The following is a 21425-nucleotide window of genomic DNA, read 5'->3' on the forward strand; positions in this document are numbered from 1 at the left end:
GTGTCCTCGTTAGCGAAATCTTGCTCTAGTGCTGATGACTCAACAACCTGTTCTACATCCGTTCAGCCTGCTTTTTTTTTCTTATCTGTCTGACATCTGCCGGTACTCAACATTTTTTTTTTCAAAACTCTCCACATTTTTAGAGGAAGTCTACGTCAACAGCAGCTGTTCTCGGAAACCGGACATGCAGCTGGCGCGTGGGTACATGCCTCTGATACAGAGTGAGAGCCCAGAATTCAGTGCAACACGTGCCTGCTCACAACGTACGTTTTCCTCGTTGAAGAAATCCCGTGGGTTATCCCCGTAAAGAGAGAGGTGCAGCACTGCAGAGGGGTAAACTTTCAGGGCACCTGTACATTTATAACAAAGCGAACTGCAGCTGCTGGCAATGTATTGTGGCGTCGCTAACTGAACTTGATAGCTGTTTGTTCAGTGCTGACACTGAAAGTTTGCCTTTTGAAGCCGTGGCTACACCTTTCCAAAGCTTCCCAACAGAGTGGTTTCTAACAATAAGCCAGCAGCCAGCGTCACTGCGAGCAACTCGCACGAAGTCTCCATCTGCAGAAGTAAGCCGTTCGAGAGGGCAGGATATACCTAAAAAAGTAAAGCCTACAAAACTTTCCAGCTGTACAAAGCAGGGAATTGCGGTCATGAATGCCACAAATGGATGCCAGCACAAGAAACCATTGCTAGAAGCATGTAGCGCAGATCTGATACACGAATCGGAAGTGGAAAACCTCGAACCTCCGCCAAGGTCAGCTTGTCTGAATTGGCACGTGAGTGTGACGGTGGTGACCATCGATGACATCGAGCGGCTTGCCCACGTTAAATTACCTCCGAAGGTAAAAACCTTCTACCAAGACGGCGCCGACCAGCAGCAGACCTTGGCTGAAAATCTTCATGCATATAAAAGGTACGTAAGCGGCCAAAATGCTCCTTACCGTGGCGACTTTTGCTCACGCTCCAGGCTTTTATCAATTGATATCGCTTTTCCTTTTCGATGCTGTTAACTGCAGGACTTATTTTAAAATCGATAGAAAAGAAGCACTGATGTATTGGTTAGTTAACTAAAAAAGTGTCTGCTTCTTAACAAAAGAACTTATAGCTAGTTTGCCTTATCAATTCAGTTTGACGCGTGTATGCTGTAACACGCGTAAAACTAAACGACTAAATTAAGAAAAATATGAGTGTATAATTGACGAATCATTGAATTGAGACAATTGAAAAATAAAAATGCGTTCAAAGGCGTAAAACTGTTCAGAATGGAAAGGCCAACACACTAGGCTTTCATGTCATAACCTTAAAACAGAGCTTAAGTGTCTTCTCTAATTTTTACTTGTGTTCTAATGTGATAAGCTTTCATGTGATCAGTAATATTGCTTGTTATATGCTTAATTTTCCTCCCTGATTGCATGCTACAGTCCCGGCAGGTTACAAAAAAACGTAACATGAGAGACTGCTCATCTAGGTTTTAGTATTTGCATAAAAAGCAAAATAAAAAACAACAAATGTAGTGTCAGTGACCCGAGTAAGCGTGTGCATATTTTACTTTTTTTTTCTCCCCCGAAAGCATAAGCCTAAAAATATCATTCACTATCGTTCAACACAGCTTTCATCACTATAAGTCGGGTTGGTGGATTTTATTCTCTCATCAAAAGAACACAAAACTGAGCGGATCTGCGTTCACTCTTGCATTCAGCAGCGCGAAAAACGAGAAGATGAGGCAAAGTGGTGACACACAGAGGCGGTGTCATGAATTTGTATGGGTCGCTAAAAGTATAACTGTCCAAAAACTTTATATTTGGAGTGCGAAATACCACAGAAAAGCACATTCGGCGGCATACTCTCATTTGGCTGAGGTGTCACATTGATTGCTTGTTGTCAAGTTCATTCCTAGCGCAGTATCATCCCAAGCAGCACAAGTGATTGGCCCAACATTGGAACCGTATTGGCAAAGGCCGGCCCTACAAAGGGCCAGGATGGGACCATCCTGGTGCAATATTGGGCCGATGACCTGTGCTGCTTGGGATGTGCAAATTTCTTTCATTCCTGAACCAGCGGGTGGAAATTTTACGAGCCACCACACGACAACCATTTCAGGATTCCAATTAACGTTTGCCAAAAAGGTGTGACCAATATTTTTTTCGTTCCACACATGAGGCTGAGACTCCTGCCACGTGTTCTGCGGAACGTTGCCACCATAAACACCGATGTCACGTTGTTGGGACGGCGGGTTTCCATGCCGGTGGGAATATCTCCGGCAGCACTGCAAAAACTGGCCCATCCTGACGGAGAAGCGGCCACAGCTCGAGGTGAGGGACAAAAAAACATTACGGGAAAGGCTGAAGAATGGCGTTTTAAAGTGTCCCAGCCCATGCCATCAGATATAGCATAATAAATTATAATTCAAAATGAAACAACCAGGATTTAATAACAATAATAATAATTGTTTTTTGGGGGAAAGGAAATGGCGCAGTATCTGTCTCATATATCGGCGGACACCTGAACCGCACCGTAAGGGAAGGGACAAAGGTCAGAGTGAAAGAAGAAAGGAGAAAAGAGGTGCCGTAGTGGAGGGCTCCGGAATAATTTCGACCACCTGGGGATCTTTAACGTGCACCGACATCGCACAGCACATGGGCGCCTTAGCGTTTTGCCTCCATAAAAACGCAGCTGCCGCGGTCGCGTTCGAACCCGGGAACTCCGAATCAGTAGCCGAGCGCCCTGATTCGGGGTTCCCGGGTTCGAACTCGACTCGAAATAAAAAATTTGCATGAGAGAAAAATAAAGCGGCTTCCACATGGAGCAGCTATAGAAGCAGGATTGGAACACAAAGCAGCGGTCGTACCCAACAGTTTTGGACAAAAGCCTTTTTGAGAGAGAAACCGTTCATGAACGGAATTTTTTGATATAATCGAACATTTCACTGTGACAATAATATATCAGAACATCACCCAGCAGCAGTCCTGTATTTTTTCTCTATTAACGTTTTTCATATCATCAAAAGCGTTCTCCGTTGGTGTTCTATGGCTGTGTTGGCTCTTTTATGCGATCGATTAAAACACACAAAAAATGTTGCTACATACCAGAAGAATGAAACATTAACTTCAATATTTCCATAAGAGTATCTTATAATTTTTCAATTTTCAAAATTTTTGTCCTAGAACGTTCCACGTGTAACTGGTGCGCCACCGCCCTGCCATGGCAGGTGCTGCCACGGGGGTGTTAGTGCGATCCAGGTTACTCTTCCTGAATTACCTCGCGTTATTAATCATTAATTTAACCGGATCCTGCCAGGTTGCATGTGGCCGCAATATTTTTTTTTAGTACCACCGAGTGTCTCCACACAAACACACACAAGCAAGCACACACGCACGCAAGCACACACATACGCGCGGATTTTCACTTAATGAGGCAAATAAGGCTTTCGGCTTCAATAACACAACAATTACATTTCACTGTATTCATGGAGGACAGAAAAATAGCGTTGATTCCTCAGTTTCAGGTGTGAACATACTAAACACGCTATTTCTTTCGCTCGCTCGTCTGGTGTTTGTAATAGTGTGCACGGGTTTTTAGTTCGCCGAAAATTGGAGCCAAGAGTTTGATACTTGAACTGCATACCGCTACTACGACGACAACACTCGAGGAAAGACAAGTGCTGTTTGTGTTGTTCCTTGCACTGTCCTTGTCTTAGGCCGGCAGTTCAGTACGTATCGCCTTCATCAACGTAAAAAATGAACAACGGCAGAGTGCAGAAAATCTCCAGCATTTTCAGGTTACTAGATGAACACAATATTTTTCACTTCCTCTAAGAAACCACGCCTGTCACAATATAGGCCAGCTCAGACAACTGTGTTCAAAACATTAGAATTTTCGCGCGGCATATGTAAGCCAACTGTATGCATCACTGTACATTTCTACTGCGCATTTACGAGATTTTGTCGAATGAGAAGCCATAATATATATTTATTTCAACGCTGACTGAATATGCACCTAGATCAAAGCTGAGTGAGTTTTTGCAAAAATGTTTTCAACGCCTTAAAAGCTAAAATACGCATTTCTTTATAAAAAAAAAACTGTACCTCCATTACTGAACTTTTTTGTGTTCTTAAAACATTACAAAATACCTTGTTTCTATTAAAAAGGAAGGTTTTTGCAGTTTAATATCTTAACTTTACCCTGGAACCCTAGCATCTTTCCCCATTCAATGGGTCCATATGAACATTACCATAAATATTAACAAAACGCTTCATTATACGCGCCATTGAGTAATAAATATTTTTTCTTGCGTAGTAGGGCTTCAATAAGTGCACTGAAATTGTGAGACAAGCTTAGTGTAATTTTTTTGTAAGTGCTCCTAAAGTATAAACTGCTCACGTAGGTATTTCAAAGCTACACTGCCTGGTGGACCTATGTGCAGTCCGCGATAAAAGTTCTCGTTCAGTCCTTTCGGCACTACCTTAATGAAAAGCTACCCTGCAGTTTAAGAGCTCGTCTGAGCGAAAACACAGTGTTTCTTCATTGTGGCGCGAACTTTGGTAGTAAAATCAGCTCGAACTTCGGGAATGTCCTGTCAGCCTCGTCTCATATGCCCTGTTTTATTTTTGCGGAATTTCGTGCTTAGCATAAACCGCTGACCAACTAGACCAGTCACAACTACTGGCAAGGCTTATTTCTTTTGCCTGTATTGTTTGGCTGTATCTCTCTTAAGCGTTACGGGCCCCGTTGTCATGAAAATGCGGCGTCCGCGTTGTCGGCGTTGCGGGCGAAAAATCACGAGCATGACTCTGGCATGTGGTGCCCTGAAAACAACGTTGGAGACAGGTGGCCCACCTAGGTCACATGGCCTTGCATAGTCATCGCAACGTCCCCACCGAATAGCGAGCAAACTTCCCACCGTGGCAGTTGCAAGTGCATTGCTGTCTGGTCGCTCGGGAAGGGCGACCTGGGCCGCACAAAGCCCACCGCTGGGAGCTTCTGCCATCGCAGGGCAGTGCCTCTTCTCTTAACTGCTGCACCACTGTCCCAGGAGTGGTATGAGGACTCCCAGAGATCTGCGAATGTAGAGAATGACCTTCTCCCTACATAGCGATTAAGCTGGTACGCTATCGCGTCATGCCCTTGAGGGGTGCTTAAGTGTCCCCTCCAATTTTTGGCTTGTTTATTAAAAGCAAGGCAAAGTTCAAGTTGCATTTTCTTTCGACATTAATGTTTTCTCTAGCCTAAATCTCCAAATGCCGAGGGCTGTTTCATGGCACCCGCGTTCCCCTGTGCTTGAAACTAGCAGCTATGTGAGCGTTTCTTTAACAATGTTTAGAAGTAAGCGCTGCAATAGTGCTTTCGAATTTTATGCTTTCGTTCGAGTACAGCTGCGACCAGCATGATATCTCGCCGATGCCTCTCCGAGAATACCATCCAAGCGTAGTTCTTCATATGCGCAAGCAGAGCAAAAACTAAAAAAAGCGAAGGTACACAAGAGCAGTACCGGCGCTAGACGTCTACCGCAGGGCCCGTACTGTCGTTTCCTGTTCTTATCGGCAATAAAATATCTGTGACCAGCTGGCCACGCTCTAACTTCAGAGTCGGAGGCCACACATGCAACAATGTTTCTAAGTTGCGGTTCCTTATCAGTCGCCTTCTCTGCGCCTTCCAGCTGCAGCAAACGCCAACACCGTGATGGCTCTCAGCGCACTCAGCACTACGTCCATGGAAGACGTGGCGATAGCTGCTCCCGGAGGCCTTCGCTGGATGCAAATGGAAATATTCAAGGACCGCTCGGTGACGACTGACTTGGTACGGCGTGCCGAGGCGCTCGGCTACGCAGCCATTGTTCTCACCGTCGACATGCCCGTTTTTGGCCAGCGCGTCGCCAGCATCAAGAACAACATGACGTACCCCGAACATCTCACGTTAGTATGCACCATTAGTGCCGTCAGCACAGCGAAGAAAAGGGGGGGGGGGGTGAGAGTGACTGAAAACTCTTTTGTTTGATGGTGAGAAAGCAGGATCGGGTTTCGCCTAGCCGAGCAGCATCGGTGATTTCACCTTGTCTCCACCAAGGGTTGCTGAACTTCATGACCGCGACCTTTTTTTTATTGAAGGTGTCAGTAACGGACACTTAAACAGCTGCAGGATTCAGGATGAGCTAGACTATAATGGGTACATCTTGTACGTTATGGTGGTAGGAGAGCAATCCTGTGCGCGCAAGCGCCAAGGCCGTGAGGAACAAAGGCGCAACAGAGTTGCACTATGATGTCCAGCTTACCATTATTTTTGTTTCTTAAAACCCACATCGCGCTTATTCAATGCTTCTCATGTAATAACCTCCTATGCCTACACTATGTTGAAGTCACGAACCCGACGGTCGTCTGCCCCAGCAGCCACGGCTCGCGGTGTTCCGGCTCCGCATCCCTGAATGTCACGCAGGTTGTAAGAAGTAAAATTTTTACTTTTATATCATCACCAAACTGCAGATGCCGCATTTCAGGTCATCAAAATATCTCAAATGTGTCGCAAAAAAAATTCGACTCGTCTACTACAGGCGCTTCAATCACGGCGCAGCAAATGGGAGGCAACTCATCGTCTCCTTGGCGTTCCTTAGCTATATATACGGAGCACTAAACCGATCGAAGGTGTTCGTGTTGTAATGCTTGAAGTAAGCTGTGGGGCCATCACTGTGAAGTGTTTCATGATGCCACAAGTCTTTCTTTCCGCCGAAGTGTCACATTAGTAGCAGCACGAAATATCGCACAAAAAGCTGCATGCAGACATCATATTCCGTTATACCCTCTGTCACTCAGTCACTCAGCTCCTCTTGGATGAAAATCAGTCTGACAAACTACGAAAACCTTCTTTACAGCATTTCATAGTACTTTGTTCTAGAACACCCTTGGCTTTTTGCGTTGCTTCGTTGAAATAGCTTTTTAAATTTCGACCACATGAAGGCGGACGCCTCTTAAGTGCAAATATTCACAGTACAGAATCACGCTGCTTACGAGGCGCATCCAAGGCATCATTGCAGCATTTGTCTGTGATGCAGTTCAAGCGTTATATGTATGTGACTTTTTTTGGCAACGTCACGCAGTGCATAATGTGTGCTTGTCAGAAGAATCGCGCGTACTCGGTGTAAGCCATAGTAACGAAATCGTTCCACGGGCAACAGACTTCTCTTGAATGACGCCGTTCAGCACCCTGCGAGGGGTGTTTTTAGGAGTTCTTTTCGTTCCTCACCCTACCAGTCTTGGCAAAACCATCACTCACAAAATTTCGACGATCTGAGTTAGCCGTCCCATGCTTTATGGTCGTTTAGGATGGTCTTAGCTGCTTAACACTCCAAGCTCAAGCCTGCAAGTATGTTACCAATTTTGACTCTTACATGCTCATCTCAATTGAGAAGACTTAGTACGTGTTTCACTGGTTCATATTATGCCAATGTAATCGAAACCAGCTGATATATTTGCCACTTGACTCTCACATTACCTTTATATAATAGGTCATTAGATGCCACACGCACCTTACTTTGAGCTCGAACCCGTCCGATTTGTTCCATAAAATTTCTGGGTATTTACTGACCTTTCAACGATAATAACTTTGGGGGAGAAAATTTCCCATTCACATGACAGCCTTTTGACTCTTTCAGACGAGTCCAAAAATAGCTCTCATTAAAAATTTACAATAATCCAATACTTTTCTTTCACGCAGGAAACAATTTTATAGATAATTGCGCTTTTGTATCGCACAGAGATAAATTTTCCGCGCCAATTTTTGTGCGTTGTTTTCGTTCATTATTTTTGCCTAACCTTCAACGTTTTTGCTATTTTTTAAAAAACGTTTAAGCAAAATTTATGAGTGACATAAAATCTTCCAGCTGCTCTATAATGTACTATCTCATTAAAATGTTTAAACAGGAATACAACGAAATACGCTTCAGAAAAAAATGTTGAACTTACAAAAACGTCCCTTCATTCTGTATTTGGAATGAGTGCTGCATTGTGTCGGCTTTATTAGCCGAATAACTGCTCTTACAAAATTTGGGAAGCCGACGAATTGCATCGGCTCCGGCTGAAGGGTGAGTGGGAGAAGGAGAGAGCAATTGCGCAGGGGTGCCGAGGCGCCGGATACCTGAGGCGATCATATTCGCTTTTCTCGATGCCCTCTCGAGTTTTCTTGATGCTACTCTCGTGTACCACATATTGTGAAAACACAACTTTGAATACTGAGTGGCACGTGTTTTGCAGTGCAGTGGCAGTACGGGGAAGCCATGGCCGGTGGTGCGGGCGCTCAACCTGAATAATTTTTTTTCCACCTGAACAAAAAAAAGGCCCCGATAAAAATCTCTGAACGAAATTTCAATTAAACTGGCTGTCAGTCAGGCCTCGTTCTATATTTTGCTATGAACACCTCTGTATGAAATTTGTGGCCGAAGATATGAAAAAACACACGTTTTTTTAAGCTCGAGATTTTTTTTCTTAAATGCATCTTGCTGTATTCTATTTCAAACTTTTTAATGAGATAGTATATGTAATAGACAGCCGCTGAATAATTTCAAAGTGCTCATGAATGTCGGTTAAAGGTTTTTAAACAAAAAACAAAAACGGTGCATTTCGGGCGAAAAATTATGAACTAAACACGCAACAAAAAACAACAAGAAAATTATGAAAAATTTTTCCTGCGCAATACAAAACTACAATGTATGTGCATTATCTATAGAAACGTTTCAACTGTTAAAGTAAAATATTTGATTTTCGTAAATTTTTGAGGACACCTACTTTTGCATTAATCTGGAGGATCCAAAACGCAGTCACATGACCAGGAAATTCTTTAGCCCTGAGAGTTGTACAGGGTAATAAAATTTGATGGTGCAATAAGGAGCCAAAGATTTTGTGGAAGAAAGTTGACGGGGTTGAACGGAAACTGGTGGATTTGGCATGCAATGACCCTGCTACTAATTTGTATTCAAGCTTGCCGGCCAAATCTGCAAAGAATCAAAAAGAATATCTCTTCTGGGGCAGGCTGCATAGTTATGAACCGCAAGACTGCACCTAAAATATGCACTCGCGTCTCATTACTACTGCTGCTATGCCACAGTTCTCATTTGTATTGAATGAATATTGTTCGCGACAAACACAACCAACGGTCATTATGTATCGAACGTTAATTTGCTAGCCAATTTACTAAATTTCACTCGCTGTAGCAGCCATTCAAAACGTCTGAACTGCTCTACCTGCACTGTTGCTCATTTCCATGTTTACTTGCGCTCACTGGCATGGCCCGCATAGTTGACCTGCGGTATTTTATAGTATAGTACGTCACCCACGTGCTATACTGAAAACTCTCGGAGCAGTCCTTATTGCCACTGGTTGGAATGGCGTTTTTGTTTTTTGACGAAGAGAATGATTGGAAATGGTGATGAACACAGACAAAGGAAGACAAGGTCGACCCGCAATCCTTACAATGTGTTTTTTTTTTATTTTAGCGCAGTGGAACAATGAATTCAAGTAAATAACGAAACAAGTCCTTTTTTTGTTCACCAGTTTGGCTAACTTCAATGGAACAAACTACAGCCACCTCAGGCAGCTCAAGGAGTCCTGCCTGGAAGGCCTAAGGCAGTCGTTCGACAGATCCCTAACTTGGGACGCGCTTGTGTGGCTGCGAAGCATCACTAAGCTTCCTGTGGTGGTGAAGGGAATTCTCACGGGTGAGTGAAACTCTATGCTTGAAAATACAAATATCTGGCACTTAGCTCAGGAGAGTAATGAACTTCGAGAAGTCTATTTTTGGAGAAAAGCATGATAAGACATGCTTTTTCATTCTCGAAGCGCCTGCATGCCGGCTTATCCCCCCTTTTTTTGGGACGCGAGAGGCGACTCGATTCACTGGCAAGCTTCAAGATACGCGCAGCTACTTCTACGATAATCAATACTTTAGTAGAAGCTTTCCGCGCCTTATATTGAAATTTCTTCGTGACCTTTAATTCCAGCACGGCCGATAACTGCGGGAATTGTGATCATCGACGGCTGTGGAGCAAATTTGCTGCTATCGTCGCCGCCGAGTTGTAGCTGTTTGCGGACACAGGTTCCCTCAATAAAGCTTTATTTGCAAGCTTTCACCTTCCATTTGCCTGCCTCCGTGTTGTCGTAGAAATACGGTGACAATACTGTGATGAAATTTTTCTCCAGAGTCCCTTTTCGTTAAGCTTAACTCAGCAAGATGTTGTGATATCCGAGTGCAGGCCTTTCCAGTAAAAGTGTTTGAACTAACGATAGCACTTGTCGCTCTAAATGAACCGTGCCTGCCATCAAAAGAGAGCTGTGCCTATGTTTCATCGGTTTCGAGGTAGAACTCCATTCCCAAGAAGCATCATGTGGACTCAAATAAATCCTGTCCTTGTTGGGGACGAACTTTCGGTCGTCGGCGGCTATCTCATTCGCAGGACTGAAGAAAGGCTCTATATTGAGAGATAACAGCTGCTTACTAAGTCAGTATTATTATGCCGCACTAAGTGTCGTTTGCTGAAGCGTTCTCGTCGTGAACACCCTGAAAGAGAGCTTTGTCCTGAATTTTCATCGTAAACAGATGAGGGGCACTTTTCTGTGAAGACTTGCGTTAATTCTTCGTTGCTCTTCTGCGATAGATACATAAGTTTCGTCGGCGGTGCCGTTGCAGTATTCTATGAGCGAAACATAGCTTGTCTTTTCACTCACGGGTAACCTGAAGAAAGAGGCTGCAGTAAGGCTTCAACAACATTCTTGAATGGTGTCTAGGCACGTTATGAAATTTACGTTATTATTATTACCACAATATTTTGACATAACTCTCCTCACTCCTCATTTCAGATTTCATTAAACCTTTATGACTACGCCCACTTTTCCATTGCAGACGATAACCCAGGGGAACAAAAGTAATCAAAATCGCAGGAAGGAGCTGAGGGGAGGCATTATTAGCTGCAAGTTTTTTTTCATATTTTTACTCAATGAGCCAATTCAAAGTTGGTTATTTAGCGCGCGGCTCCACGCACCCGCCTCGGTGGCTTAGCGCCTGTGGTGTTCGGGTGACAGGCTGAACACCGTGGGATCCGATCCCAGCGGCTCAGCCGCATTGCGATGGAGATTAAATGCAAAAACTACCGTGGGCTCCGTGATGTTAGCGCTCATTAAAGAACCCCATGTGCCCTAAATTAACATGAATCCTTCAACTATGCTGCCTCTCATAAACCGTGTGCCTCTTTGGGACGCTATACTGCAAATATCACACCCTACCATTGCTCCAGGCTGCAAGGGTTCAGGTATCGATTAGGTACGCCAGTCAAGTTTTGTTTATTTCCTCTAAAGTATTGCTGGGTAAGCTGAAGAACAACTCTTCCTCGACCTTACGTAAAAGAGCGCTCTGTCCTTTTACGAACGTCTTCGCTGTTCGAAACAAAACTCGTACACTACAGCACACCATTGCTTTCTTCGTTCTTTTTTTTATAATTTATATTCACATATTGTAGAGGAGGCCGATATGAAAGCTTGAGAAGCCATCGACCACCTTTTCTTTTCAGACAGCGCCAAGGGGGAGCATTGCATACAAAAAACATTGCGAAGCTTCAGAAGTGAACTAAGCACACAAATAATTAGCATGGAATGTACTGAGGTTGCTTTTCCCTTAAAAAATAACGTAAAGCAGACCGAGTCAGAGCCACTGAAAGCAAACATAAATGAATAATTCGTGAAATAATGCTCAAGTGTAGAAGCGTAGGAAGGATAAGTTCTTAGAGGTTCTTATCCCGGACATCAACGTCTATTTCGTTTTGGGATGATACTAATGGGGCAGATTATTATTAAATATTCGATTGCTACAATTTGTCCTATGTCTTGTCATCTTCAACATTTGTGTGCGTCATGCACTCTAGGTGGGTATATCTTGGCGCAAGCTGGCGATTTTCTCTAGCATAAAAACATGTTTCTTTTTACCTTGCGAGTCTAAGTGCAAAGTTCGTGATTTTTTATATGCGATACTTTTAAAAAAAAAGGCTTATGCATTGAGTGTAAGACACATTAGCCTTAATACGCAGTGTACTTTTCAGCATGTTAAATATATATTGTAAGGTTTGACTAAATTTTTGTCCCTCATACTGTTATGCGAAGAAAATAATGCATTAAACTGCAACATTGTGAATGAAGTTCGTAAAGTCGGTCTGTTCCGACTGAGTATGCCGACTGTACTACTGAGTTTTTCTAGGGACTGCCACTGATTATTCCTCCTGCTGTAAATTACTCCAGAAGGTTACACCAAAAATTTTGATTGTGTTCATCACACCTTTAAAATGCAAAGGCTCGAAATCTATTTACTTATATTGCGCGATATCTGAACCTTTAGTCCAAAGATTACAGCTTTAAATAGAGTTATTGAAATTCACCGGCAGACTATTTTTCCTTGACGAAAAGAAATCTTAACAAGTAGTTCATTTCACATTCTCATCCATTCTTCGTAACTGGAGGATAATAACAATATATTTTTGTCATCCGCATACACTATATATTACGCTGGTTGATACACACACACAACATCATTAGCAGAAAAGTTAGGAAGCAGCGGCCTGAGAATACTTGCCTGCGGCATGCCTGCAATAATTTCTCTGGTGAGCGATTTTATTGCATTCACAAGACTAATTCTTTCTTTTTTTGACATAGCAGGATAGTACTTATGCCATACCATTCTCGTTTATCAAGCAGAATAATTCCACCAGATGGCCCCAGGCAGCACCAAAAGGCAAGGAGGTTAAAGGGAGACTGAGGCGGTTTGCAAATCTGCTAACCTTCTAGGCTTTTGAAGTATACTCATTGTTGATCATGCTCATGAAGTTATTTTTTCAGTTGTTGCAAAAGCACCGCCACAATCACAGATTGAATGCGCGCCGTTCAAATCTCCCGCGTCCCTAGAGAGCGCAGGAGAGGAGAACAGCAGAGAGGAAAACCTTCTCCTTGTCGACCCGTGTGACGTCATTTTGAGGAGCCGGAGACCGTCCGAGTCACCCGAACGTGCTTTCAGCGCGCGTTGTTCCTCGTGTTGCCTGCGTTGTGGTCGTAATCCCAAAGTGTTTCAGCCAAGTTTTGAGCATCCGACCACGTGCAGCCGATCTAACATGAGGTACTGCAGTGCTTTCGGGTGTACGAGCACCTACGGCCGCGACGATGTCGTCTTCCACACTTTCCCGAAAGATCAAAAGCTCGCAGCGCAGTGGGTCGTTGATGTGAAGAGGGAGAATTTCAAGCCGACCAAAGCAAGCGTACTCTGTTCGAAGCACTTTCGTGACAGCGACTACGTGCAGAGCTTGTCCCTAATGCGATCGCTAGTGGTTTCTGTCAAAGGGGCACGGCTGAACCATGACGCGGTTCCTTCACTATTTTTGCACAAAAGAAGCAGGCCACCACCGCCAAGAAGTGCATTTGCTAAAAGAAGGAAACATGAGGTGAGTGCTTCTACTTCCGATTTTAAATTCATTACTCTGCGGCAATTCTGGTCTCATTTGCGTGTGGAGCTTTGCATGAAGCGTTGACCGCGAGTAGCCCACGCGGAGAGCGATCCCGCGATGGTACGGGCACAGCGCCGCGCGGCGGTACTCGGCTTTCCTTTTCTCGCGCAAGGGGATATGCTATAGAGACCCCTGCGCTAAACGTCACTTAACTCATCAATGAAACACTGCGGATGATTCCTCGTGTGCAGACGGGACGGGCAATTATAATGGTAATGGTCCTGCGCATGCGCACTGGCACCTAGCTATTCCCCTATGTCCCTAACCGATAGCTTCACACTTTTTAAATCTGTCCAATTCCGATGTGGTTATGCAAATGCGATAAGTCGGCAGGCGTCATGGCATTCTTACGAGGTAAACGTACATTTCGATGATCACCAAACAGCCGAGAACGACTTCACATACGCGGTTTTCTTGCTTTGAGAGAAAAATTTTCAGTAAAGAGCAATTGAGTAATCCAGTACGCTTTTTATCTTTTCAGGTCCTTGCAGAACTGCTTGGAGAAGGATCAAGCTTGGAAAAACTTGATCCAAAATTGGGCAGTCCCTCTGGTAGCCCAACAGGTAATGACGCTACATTCAGTCTGAACATTTAGTTGTGCATGCCTATATTGTGCATCAAATCATGTCTCAGTCTGTGTTGTAGATGTCACAACAGAAGCTGGAGCAGATCTCTGTGCAATGCGACATGAAAACTTCGGCGTGCAAAAATCAGTAAGTATCCTCGCTCTCACTGGTAATGACCAATCTTCAGCAAGCAGAGTAATGCAAGGCATTGACACCTTACACATTATATGATAACCTGCTCATTATTGCAGATTCAGCATATGATGTAACGCTGGAAGTCAAACTGACAGATTCTTGTGAGGGAAGACACAAGTCTGTCCAAGCAACGATGCGGCCAGCGACAAAAAACACAGCTGTACAGGCATGTGTGAAAAGAAGCATGGCATCACACCACTCTCAGACAAAACCACACACTGTATCTATCGGTATGTGCCTCCACAATCAGCGTACATTTTTTATGCATGCATTTGTACAATAATGACGGGGAAGGGGCCAAAGAGCTATAGAGGTTTTCAGTTGTACTAAAATTTCCGCATATTCTATGTTGCGTGCAGTGGTAACAACTACTATATGCAGCTGCACATATCACATGATTTTTAGGCATTCAGGTTGGCAGCCCCATGATAAATGTAGCCACTCAAACGACCATGCCAATCCAAAGAGAGGCCATTGAAAATGATGACAGCACAGAAGACGAAGGTGGAGATGAGAACTACGATGATGAGGACTACAGTTCATGCGAAGAACTTGAAGAGAAGTATGCGATTTATTAACAGTGTGATAAAAACCTGTTTGCCCTACTTTTACTCTGGTGCCATAAACATTCACTCCTAATGTTTTTCATGCAAGGTAGCGTGTTTAGGCTGTCCAGTGCGATTGAAAATTTGCCCATTCTCTCCCAGGCAGGGATGTGTCAGAAACTCCCCAGATGAACCCGGCAACAAAATTTTTTTGGTGCAGGAGAAGTACCTTTGGAAGCTTTTCCAGCTGTGCACAGAGTGCCTCGCACCTCGTGCAGACAGATTCGAGTGTGAAGGCACACTTCTAGAAGTTTATGGGGAGTGTGCATCTGGCCATTTCGCTTACTGGTGTAATCAGGACGTCGAAAAACAGCAGCCGATGCTCAACGTGCAGCTTTCCGCAGCAGTTCTCTTCTCTGGATGCAACCCAACAGCTACACTGAGAATGCTGGCTTCAATTGGTGTACCAGTTGTGAGCAACAGGACATTTTTTGCAATCCAGCGTTCATATCTGTGGCCTGCAATTGACACGGTAAGGAGTCATTGTGAAGAAGTTTCCAGCTTTTTTTGCATGGTCAAGGTTCAATGCGCACTGTTTTTTTTTCAGGTTTGCAAAAAAGAGCAGAAAAGTATGCTGCAAGAGCTGCAAGGCCAACAGGGGAACCTTGCTGGAGATGGACTGGCTGATTCACCAGGATTTAGTGCTAAATATGGCACGCATACTCTGATGGAAGCTGAACGCCACAAAGTCTTGCATTTTGAAGTCGTGCAGGTGCGTTTCCACTTTGATACAACAACGTTCTGTAAATTTCTATAGCTCACTAATGCCGCCAAATGAACTGTAACGCAACATTTATATATCATGACTTCTTTCTACAGCACATGCTTTATCATTGGCTTAGCCTTGAATCTCCGTGCTGGTAGATGAAGCATCAGCACAACACTACTTTTTTTAGAAATACAAAGATTTATTTTCTTAAAAATAGTTACAGCTGGGAAGGAGAGACCTCAATACATGCAGTCTTTTTTTTTTAAATTGGTAGACACGCTGCACATCAATCAATATCCTTTGCCATTATCATTCCACAGTCCAATGATGCTGGCGGCAGCTGTCGCATGCAGTTAGAAGGCCTGAAACAAGGCCTTGCTTTTCTGGAGAGTGAGAGCATCAAGGTAGCAGTGCTGGTAACCGACCGTCATACACAGATCAAGTGCTTTCTCCGCAACAACAAAGCTGCAATCACCCATGAGTTCGACGTGTGGCACATGGCAAAAGGTATCTAGCAGCTGCGGCTTTACGGTGGCTGATAGAATATTATTTTCAGCATATTTATGGAATATATTACATTAGTTCTATTTTTTTTAATATGCATTTTAGGTATCATCAAGAAACTGCACACAGCTGCAAAAGAAAATAACTGCAAGGAGCTTGCACCCTGGATTAAGTCTGTGTGCAACCATCTGTATTTGGCGGCAGCATCCAGCGAAGGCAAAGCAGAACTCATTGTGCCCAAATGTCTGTCACTTCTTAACCACATAAGGGACATCCACACACACGACCAGGCATCGTTCCCCTCGTGCTTGCACGGACATCGAACCCAAGCAGTGGCTCAGAGAAGGTATGTTACATTTTGTAATGAAAATATGTGAAAGGCCATAGCGAAGCATAATTAGGCACATCTAGGTATGATATACAAAGTAACAAAATTCCAATAAGAGAGGGTTTCAGGTAGGGAGACATAATCTCTAGAGTACTATTCCCTGCGTGTTTACAGGAGGTATTCACAGACCTCAAATGAGAAGAACTGGCGATAAGAGTTAATGAAATTTGGTGATCAAGTTGCCTTGCTAAAGAACTCGGAACTCCTGAAGAGTGGCAAATCGGGCTAGTTGGTGCATGTTTGTCATTTTTCGAAAGCGCTAAAACAACATGGACAAAGAAGGAACAGACAGGGATGAGCACTTGTCCATGTGTGTTCCTTCTTTGTCCGTTTTGTTTTAGCGCTTTCGAAAAATGAACTCGGAACAAACTGCAAAGCATTATTGATGACTTCGACAGGCAAAGCAGAACAGTGGGTCTAAGAACTTTATGCATAGAACTTAAGCAATGTCCAACAGTCTCTGAAGCGAGCAGTGGTTTATGATAGGCAGCGAAGCATTAAATGTGGGAAGGGAAGAGGTCTAATTAGTGTAGGTAATGACCGCAGATCCAGACCATGAGAGTGAAAGAAACAGCATAATAAGTATAAGGACAAGTGCATTTAACAAGTATGCTAAAATCATGAATAGTAATTTACCAGTAACGCTCAAGAGGAAATTGTACAACAGCTGTACCTTACCAGTACTCACTTATGGTGGAGAAACAAAATTAGCAAAAAAGGTTGAACTTAGATTGAGTACAATGTTGCAAGCTGTGAAAGTGAAAAGTGTAACATTATGATATGAAGAGAGCAGAGTGGGTAAGTGAACAAACGAGTTAATGATATCCTAGTAGAAATCAAGAGGAAATGGCAGGCAATGCAATGGAGAGGCTGGACAACCTATGGTTGTTGAGGGTTCCAAGATTTTCCAAGAGGGTTCCTCTGGATTCCAAGATTTCAGCAATCTGTGCAGTGCAGCAGGATTTCAATGAAAAGCTTCATGAGCTAAGTAAATAATGGCTGTTTCAGTTTATTCCATACCATTTATTACAGTGCACCTCAAATACCAATGTTTATTAAAACTATCGAAACTTATAAGATCTGCATTACTGAACACAAGTTTATTTACAGGTGCACTGAAACACTTTTTAACTGGTTGATGCAGAGCATACAGCAAGCCGCACACTTAGAGCTTTACAAGGAGATGATAATGGCCGTTTCTTTTTAGAATCAAAGGCTTTCCAGAAGCTTCAAGACATTGCAAATTCTAAGGCCCTTCTGCAAGACATGCCGCGGCTATCTACTAGACATCAAATCTATGGATTAGAGGCTTTTCATAGCCTTCTAGTGCATTTTGCACCGAAGACCTACCATTATTCGTATTTGGGAATGAGGGCCAGGTAAGCTGTTGTCTTCTATTCTCTACTTTTACAGTCAGAAGCCATCGATATCACAAAACAATTGTGTTAAACAAAACAAATGTTAGACATGCATCTGTAGAAAAAGTGAAAGGCATGTAGGCACGTGCCAAAACTACATGAACAGGTGCCCATCTTAAATTACACCTACTGAAATTGTCAATCGCTGCATCATTTCTTATGCCGTATAAACAGAAATTAAAAACACAGTCGACCGAATCGGAAGGGGTTTAACATGCCGACACTTTATGGGCATTTAGAGTTTCGGCTGTGTTCACCATGCAAGCACTGCACTTTCATTTTCAATCCGCCCGGCAACTGAGGCGATGCTTTGTTCTCATAGCTCTTCAAAAGTAGTACTTTGCTCCTAAAGTATTTTCATCACGCGTGCTCATGGTGCTTTCAAGCACTAATTGCTAACATGGTGTTGTGCTCAACTCCCATCAGTGACCTTCTTTTGTCACATGATCTTTACAGTTAGATTGTTTACATATGTTACAATCTACCACGCTTTTACACTGTCCTGTGCAACTTTTTCCGGACCCAACTCTCTGTACTTCACTACAAGGAGAACAGTGGACGTGGTCAGGCACGCGCAAAGGATGGCACACTTCGATGGTGTGTGCGTTACCCAAAGGCAGCATGTGGTGACCCAACAGCTTGTCAGTAAAGGAGCCACCCACTCATGGTAAGCTTGCACCACCTAGTTTATTTGATCACGAAGAAAGTGAATATTGCACAAGCTACAAGATGAAATGCTCACACAGGGTACGTCAAACGCCTCCTCGACAAGGTTGTGGCCATGGCTGAGAGCATGCAGCCTCAGGAGAGGAAAACTGCTCCAGAATCTCGTCCACCACTCAGCAGCAGTTTTCCAAAGGCCCCAAAAGAGAACCTGGTTGAGAAAAGAAAGACAAGGTTCAACAGACAATGATCAGTTTCTTACCATCTGCAGAGAAAATACCGGTAAGTAGTATGGGGTTTACCGCAAGTCCCAAATCTGAATGTGGCTTGATAGCCATTGTGACAGGTAAAAATGTACAGCAAAGGATGTGATGACATGCACCGTATACTTTAATTACAGAAAACTAGTTACCAAAATGTTTGGTTCGTCAAAAAAAAAGAAAAACAGATATTACTAAACATAAGAAGGCAGAGTAGGAAAAATCATGCAGCCACTAGAAAGTATGTAGACCACTGTGCCCTATATGCTGGAGATTGCGTAGATTATAAAGGGAAAAAATGCAACCTTGATAACCAGTTTAACGCCTCTATCCTTTCCTTTGTGGCATTTTTTTTCCTTTAGCTTTTTTTACCTTTTGCGGTTTTATTGCATTGTTCATTTTGATTCTGTTGCATATTTTATGAAAAGGGGGGCCTGTTTTTGCATTCTTTTCATGTCAGTATGGCTATTAACCTGCTTCTCTCCTACCTGTAGGTGACAGCCTCTATGGCCAGACAAGAGCTGTTTGAAGACCAAGTGCGCCATCTTCCCACCCTCCTCACTCCACTCCCCACCATAACTCCAGCCCATCCTCCTTAGAGTGAATGGCCTATATAACCCCCGCCAATGATGACCGCACTTGACCTGACAAAGACAAGTCCTCATGTTGGAATGTTGGTCGCTGGACTGAGGCTCTCCCTTCATTTTATTTTTTTAAGATTGAAATCTCCCGTACTTCTTATCTGCCATTACGAAAGAAGAACCAATGCACTACTACCACATATTTAGCAGCCATTGCTGTCTTCTAGGAAATATTACTAGCGACAGACTGTGGTGAACACATCATACGCTATACGACAGTATCTGCATGATCTTAAAAGCGTTATGCTTCTGCATTTGTCGGCAATTTGCAGGCTAGCACGAAAGAAGACTTAATCATTTTGCTTAGTGTGCTTCATGGAATAGTCATTTGGTAAGCAGAAAAAAAAAACTTTTTTTCTTGCCACCTTTCTGCTCTGCATTTTTGCGGTAAACATGTTGCAATTTTTTGGCCCTTATTTATTGGAAGGGCAATGATGGTGAAGAAATGGACACAAGGCACATTTATAGCTAGGAGTTCAGTGTGTTGGCCCTCGACTACGGCCCTTTCCACCAGACTATAGACATAGCTCAATTTCGTACAAAATTTAGTTGAACGATATTGTATCCATCATTGTATCCAGTGTTGGATGTCTATGTCCAACCATTTAACCATGCATGAACTGCAAACAGACCAACTACCTCAATCCACAGCCATACTAGGGAGACAGCTAGATGCCAGGGCAGACTACAAAGGAAAGTTTCATCCCAATTACAGATCTTCAGAGGTGATTTTTTGTCCTTGACGCAAGTAGGTTTTGCATTGCCAAAAGGCTTCCAACATGGTTTTTGTTTTTTCTGTGACAGTGTGTAATTTATTTTATAATTCGCAGTAGCAATTCTGACATGATTAGAGTTTTATTGCTTTAGCTTGCCCTTCTAAGCGTTCGATAAGCCAAACAGACCTTCTCTCTTATTTCAGTTCCCTGAACAAGTGTCTACTGTGCATGAATCCATATGCCGCTAGCGTATCATTACTGCATGGAGCCCTGATATTTGCCTTTATGCCCAAGATTTTAAAAAATAATTTAGCTGACGTAAAATCTTATTTGAAGTGGATTTGCGAACTCACTCAGCTGTAGAAGCTACGATTTGTTTAATCCCTGCAGCTGCATCTTTCAAGTTGGTGTTAGTTCAGCCTAACTGCCTTATTTTTTCTGTCATACTGAAAAGCCTCATGTGATCGAGAATTTTAGGGCAGCGTCATCAATTCCCCATAAAGGAAGGAAGTTTTGCTAACTCGGACATACTTGCTTGGCACCGGCGGCAATAAATGCCACAATGCAGCTATTCAGTGTAGTAAAATGCAACTTGATATTGGTTCAACATGTGCCTAACGGTTTTGTTGCTGCTGGTGTAGTGGATCACCACAAGCAGTCACTGAAATGCTGGATGCCAGGAGGCTGTCGCCTACTACGTATAGCAGAACAACGCTCGGCCAGCTTGTACATCACTGCTCAATGGCAACAGTCATTGACTGAAGTTACAACCCGTGTAATCCCTGCTGTCTTATCTTGCAGGTTGGTATTGGGACACAATTATCTTGTGTGACCTCACTGAATGGTAAGAGATGTTCTGCCAATCTTCACAAATTAATGCACCTTATTAACATTTTTAGAGGGCCACAAATACTTTTTAGTGGCTTCAAAGCGGAATAAAATTGTGGTTTTTTGCCATGTGGTTTCTTCATGTCAATCACATTAGTGCCAGGTTCCTGCACAGTGATTGCAAGAAAACCTGCCAGAACTCAACAGACCCAGCTAATTTAAATTTGTCCTCACTCCAAAAAGCCCTTTTTCTTGCTCTCACTTTGCAAAAACCTCAAGCACTGAAAACAACACACACCTCTGTAGAAACCTCTCTCTGCAGGAACACATAAAAAAGGTGGTTTTCTCAGACTGTATCCAGGTGACAACTTGGTAGAAAGCGTAGACTGTTTCTCATTTGTTTTGGGATGAGC

General features: G+C 43.4%; 1 protein-coding gene across 1 annotated transcript in view; it reads left to right on the forward strand.

Moving 5' to 3' along the window:
• The first annotated feature begins 255 nt into the window (after positions 1-255).
• Positions 256-21425, forward strand: part of LOC144121700 (uncharacterized) — a 45063-nt gene continuing 23893 nt past the window's right edge. Inside the window, exons 1-4 of the mRNA XM_077655051.1 lie at positions 256-913; positions 2161-2312; positions 5657-5912; positions 9537-9700. Coding sequence (XP_077511177.1) covers positions 651-913; positions 2161-2312; positions 5657-5912; positions 9537-9700 — 835 coding nt within the window. The 5' untranslated portion in view covers positions 256-650. The remainder of the gene's footprint in view (positions 914-2160; positions 2313-5656; positions 5913-9536; positions 9701-21425) is intronic.

The sequence above is a fragment of the Amblyomma americanum genome, chromosome 2, assembly GCF_052857255.1.
Source record: "Amblyomma americanum isolate KBUSLIRL-KWMA chromosome 2, ASM5285725v1, whole genome shotgun sequence".
Lineage (NCBI taxonomy): Eukaryota > Metazoa > Arthropoda > Arachnida > Ixodida > Ixodidae > Amblyomma > Amblyomma americanum.